The sequence below is a fragment of the Rhamphochromis longiceps genome, linkage group LG7 (assembly GCF_057381845.1).
Source record: "Rhamphochromis longiceps isolate RC_006_pf linkage group LG7, R_longiceps_female_GT1.1, whole genome shotgun sequence".
NCBI lineage: Eukaryota > Metazoa > Chordata > Actinopteri > Cichliformes > Cichlidae > Rhamphochromis > Rhamphochromis longiceps.
In genome coordinates, this window is record NC_140563.1 from 56236923 (window position 1) to 56242108 (window position 5186).

Below are 5186 nucleotides of genomic sequence, written 5' to 3' on the forward strand. Positions count from 1 at the left end.
TTAGACGCTGGCAATGTCGACTGAAAAAAAGTGTAACAATACTGGCCTCTAAGAGGACTGCACGCCATTAATTTTTTTTATAAAATACAAAACACTAACTGGGTTAAACCAAATGAATAAAGATGACGTGAAACTAGCTATTTATGTTTCAGAGGTGAAACTAGTCTGCCACTAAAACCACTCGGTAGAAAATGCAATTATATGTAGGTCGTCCTCACTGATCTGTTAATCATTCCTCAACACTCTCCACTCTAAGCTCATTTACCGAACAGGAGTGAACATTAAAAGTTCAAGCTTAAAACGCTGGCCTTTACACTGTGTGAAGTTGCACCGAGTTTCTGCACAACAACATTCCAGGAATTACTGCCCGAGACTCATCAATGACACTGCGTCTCATCCAGATGCAGGACGAAAATGAGAATAGTGACGAGTCACAGGAACGTTATCAGTTACGTAATAGCACAAAAGAAGTTTCACAGATACTAAATCCTGTTGTTTTACCATTTATTTAAGAAACTTAGTAACAATGTTAACTGTTCTCCCTTCATTTTTTTTTGTTTTGAATAAGCAAAAGCGTGATAAAAGGGCTTTAAAATGACAAAAATAAAACTTGCTGGATGCATGAATTGTGTGTGTATATAAAAAAAAAGCAAATTTATCTCATAAAAATCAATATATTTACAAGCTCTCTGAACAGGTTAATGTGTCTATAGTATAAATGTCATTCATATTAAATTACATTTCTATTGATATTCAAAGATAATCAGTCAAAACCACAGGAAGAAGCACATTAGTCCATTCAAAGCTCTGCATGTCAGTATGAAGCAGGTGTGGACCTGTAACACAGGCACTCATATACATTTCACATTTTAATGCCAAGCGGCTCAAATTATAAATAAAAGTTCATCTTTGGTTACCAGAGTCCATCTGGTATGTGTTTTTTTAGTTTTTTTGTTTACAGTGTTTACACTGTAAAAGCACAACCAGGCCTGGAATCAGAGTCTCTCCTCTCCTTTTCTCACTAACAGGTGCTGCTCTGCGTGGTCCCAACATCTGACACGTATGCTTTGCTCTTCTTGGAATATTTCATGGAACTGAAGGAAACTCTCATTTGCTCCACAGCCCTGCTGCTCCTACACAGCAGAGTGTTCTTCACATGGTTTCTGAAATCCTCAGACACAAAGTAGTAGATGAATGGGTCCAGGCAGCTGTTGAGACTTGCCAAGCACAAAGTAGAGATGTAGACGTTGTAACCATGATTTCCTATACTGTTCTTTTGTAAACCGTAATGCACCAGCAGCATGATGTTACTGGGAATAAAGCACACAAGGAAGGTCACCAGGACGATTCCGATCAACACCACAACTTTGTGTCGGTTCTTTGATGCTGTACTTTCCTCCATGCTTGTCCCCAGAGCCTTCAGCAACATAGCATAGGCTACAATGATCACTATGCAAGGGATTAGGAACACAACTGTTCCCATCATGATAAAGTAGATGAATGGCAACCTGATAGACTCGAATGGAATTTCTAGGTCCTTTATGACAGTCACATCATGACATGTGGTTACATTGGGGTCTTTTAGCTTGGTCGTGTGGTCATACAGGTACAGAGGAGTGGTGGTGACCCAGATAAAAGCCCAGATAGCTACAGAGACACCAATGGCAATTTTATTATTCTTCCTCTGCTGAGAGAGCGGGTGAGCCACAACCCAGTACCTCTGCACGCTCAGGCAGGTGATGAACAGAATAGAGCAATACATGTTCCCGTAGAAGAAGCTCACTAGGACTTTGCAGAGAGGCTCTCCATAGATCCAGTTGTTGCCGTTTATGTGGTAGTGTATTTTTAATGGAATCCAAATGACAAAGAGCAGGTCAGCCAGAGCCAGGTTGGCCATGTATATTGATGAAGGGTGCTTCTTTTTGGTCCTGAAGAGAAAGACCCAGATTGCCATGCCATTGGCCGGAAGTCCAACTGCAAATATGATGATGTAGACGATCGGGAAGAAGACTGTGGTGAGGCTACTCTTAAGCGTAGCTGATACTTCCTCATCCACAACAACTTGGTTTGAATTTTCAGGGTCCTTTTGTCCGATGAACGTCCGGCCTCTCTCTAAAACACATATACAAACGGAAATAAATATTACAGTTTAAATTACTGATTAAACAGCAGACAGAACACCAATGACAGCTTATCATTTAAGTTGTTATTACAGACCCCCCGCCCCAAACTAAATTTGGGTTTAGTTCTGTTGGCTGAGCCAAACAAGTTATTTGAGGCATCACAATGGCCTCAGACAGGAGTCGTTTCATTAGAGACAGGAGTCGTTTCATTAGGTACAGAACCTTTTGGTCTAAAGCATACATGATAATGATAAGGATCTGTTAAATCCGTAAAAACGATCCTGTGTCAAGTATCTTCTTAAGTTTTGAAAAGTAAGCCTTTATTTCCCGAAAGTTTTCTCTTTTGTGAAGTTACTACAATCCCAGTTTAAAAAGAGCTCGGTTAAAATATTTGCTCTTTAGACACCCGTCTTTAGACCGTGACAACAACAACAAAACAAAACATGAGCCGAGCTCGGTATAACAGCACCCTGACATTTCGAGACAGCGCAGGGATTTTGAACTTACGTGATGAGACGGAGCCGCAGCAGAAAATAACCAACAGCCACAGTAACCGTGTTGAACCCATGTTTCTATCACTGAGACTCTCTCGGTGCAAATTCTCCTTTTCTCGACCTCTTAACAGCCAGCTGAGTCTTAAATGTCCGACGACTTCTCCAACATTGAAGGACACACCCCGAGAGTACCTGTTCCTACGCTTGCGTCATGTCCAAACCCGCCCGCCCGGTCCGCCCTCAGGTGCATTTCCTGTTACGGGTTTCTGTGGAGCTCCGTTGATTCAGTGAGAACAAAACACGCAGTAAATAAACATGCCATATAAGTTACAGGCACCTTTACCACACATTATAAAGAATTATTTTATTATCATTTTTAAAATTCCGTTGTCAGTGGTAAATGAAGGGTGGCTGAATTTTATTGATACTGAAGTAGAAACTTATTTCAAATCTGACATTAGTTTTTTGAGTGTTTATCGTTTAGAAAAAAAGAGAAAACATGGCCAGCAAACAGGGGCCCGTTCTTCGTACGTCGCTTACTACATCCAAGATCAAATCATCGCGCTAACCGTGAGCTCGCTAATCCGGTTCCCCGAACACACCTGCTGTTGACGATTAGTACAGCTGGACGCAGTAATGTGACATCACTGGGTGTCGTAAAAGGGGCCACGCATCGATAGTAGAAACATTGATCGGCAACCCTCTGATTGGTCGGCGAAAATGTCGACGGAGCGCGCTCGGCTCGGTATTTTTCGGCAGCAGAGCAAGAACTCTTGAGTGAGGGATTTCAGGAGTTTCAGAGTTTAATCAGAACGCAAGGGAACACTGCAAAGGCTGCAAAAGCAAGGAGCGAGGGCTGGCAGGAAGTTGCTGACAAATTAAACTCGTAAGTAATTTAATAATAACAATAATAATGGAGTGGATTGATATAGCGCTTTTCAAGGCACCCAAAGCGCTTTACAATGCCACTATTCAGTCACTCTCACATTCACACACTGGTGGAGGCAGCTACAGTTGTAGCCACAGCTGCCCTGGGGCAGACTGACAGAAGCCAGGCTGCCATATCGCGCCATCGGCCCCTCTGGCCAACACCAGTAGGCGGTAGGGTAGATTTATTATATTACACTATATTATCCAATATTATATTACATTATATTATAATATGTTATATTTTATCCTCTTTCACATTAGAGCCACGACAGGACCCACTAGAACATGGGAACAGGTAAAAGTGAAATATAAGAATATCCTACAGAATGGTAATATTTATCACTTATATTGCTTTTAGTCTCTTGGAAAGAGACCCTGGAATAATCTGTTTGTTTATAACAGCAACCAAGAAAAGGGCAGAGGAAAAAAAGACAGGTGGTGGTCCTGCACCCCCTCGTCAACAAGTTGGTTAAGTGAATAATACCCTCACGGGAAAATCGATATCTCTCTATGAGCACACTGTCGCGCTGAGCTAAAGGATCCTGTCTATCCCGCAATATACGCTGAATTCTGAGGACTCTCCTTATCAATCTTGCACCTTCCGCAATGGGTGGCTCGCGTATACGGACAGGACATGGCTGCGACAGGCTTCCCAAATCCACCTTCGCTTTTATAGCCGTGGTCTCTCATCTTGATTACACGAAGTAATTTACAATTGCTACTCTGAAATATGAATTGAATCTGTAATAATCACATACATGTAATAGAATCTAATCCGGCTAACCTACTTAGCGAGGTACGAAGAACGGGCCCCTAAAGTCAAACACGTTAAGTTGACGAATGTTCTGTTGATTGATGCTTTAACTAGTCATTTGGTTTTATTTTCAGAGTTACAGAAACTACAGACCACCGCACAGCAGACAGGAAATATCAACACTGTAAATATATAAATGAACTGTAGGGAAAAGGTGGGTCTTAAGTATGTTTTTGTGTGGCTGAAATTATGATTTTGTGAATACACACTGTTTGTTTTTTGATATCATGCCATCTCTCTTCCTCTTGGTATCTAGCCATGTAAATAATTAGTTAAATTATATGAAAATAAGCGCAAAAGGGGCAAAACATGTAACTGTGTAAGTGATATGATCTGTCTCTCCTGTGTAGGTGTGCCGAGGTGTGCTGTGGTACATTCTGTACAATCCGAGCTTGTAGAAAGAAAGAAAAAAAAATTGTATGAACTCATAGTTCCCTTTGTGAGGGAACTTCAGGAAACCCAACTCTGCTCAAAGGCAAAAATTATAACTGTATATTTAATGCAGGAATTCTCACTGTACTGTAGTAAGTGATCATTATTTGGCAGGTCATGAAAACAAGAAGACCCAAAATGAAGCTCTTTAGTCCTCCAATGAGATATTCAAAGTACATGATTTGTGTATATATCTCTCTCTCTCATATATATATGTATGTATATATATATATATATATATATATATATATATATATATATATATATATATATATATATATATATATATATATATATATATATATATATATACACATACATACATACATACATACTGTATATATCTCTATCTGTGTGTATGTTAACCCACCAAAAAGAACAGCGGCGGAAATT

At 40.2% G+C, this 5186-nt stretch overlaps 1 protein-coding gene across 1 annotated transcript; it reads right to left on the reverse strand.

Annotated features, from left to right (window-relative positions):
• Positions 1–490: 490 nt before the first annotated feature.
• Positions 491–3414, reverse strand: f2rl1.2 (coagulation factor II (thrombin) receptor-like 1, tandem duplicate 2). The gene is made up of 2 exons (XM_085414452.1): positions 2631–3414; positions 491–2112 (listed from the first exon to the last, which is right to left on the reverse strand). The coding sequence occupies exons 1-2, from the start codon at positions 2689–2691 to the stop codon at positions 1022–1024; spliced, it is 1152 nt and encodes a 383-aa protein (XP_085270578.1). The 5' UTR covers positions 2692–3414; the 3' UTR covers positions 491–1021.
• Positions 3415–5186: the final 1772 nt, after the last annotated feature.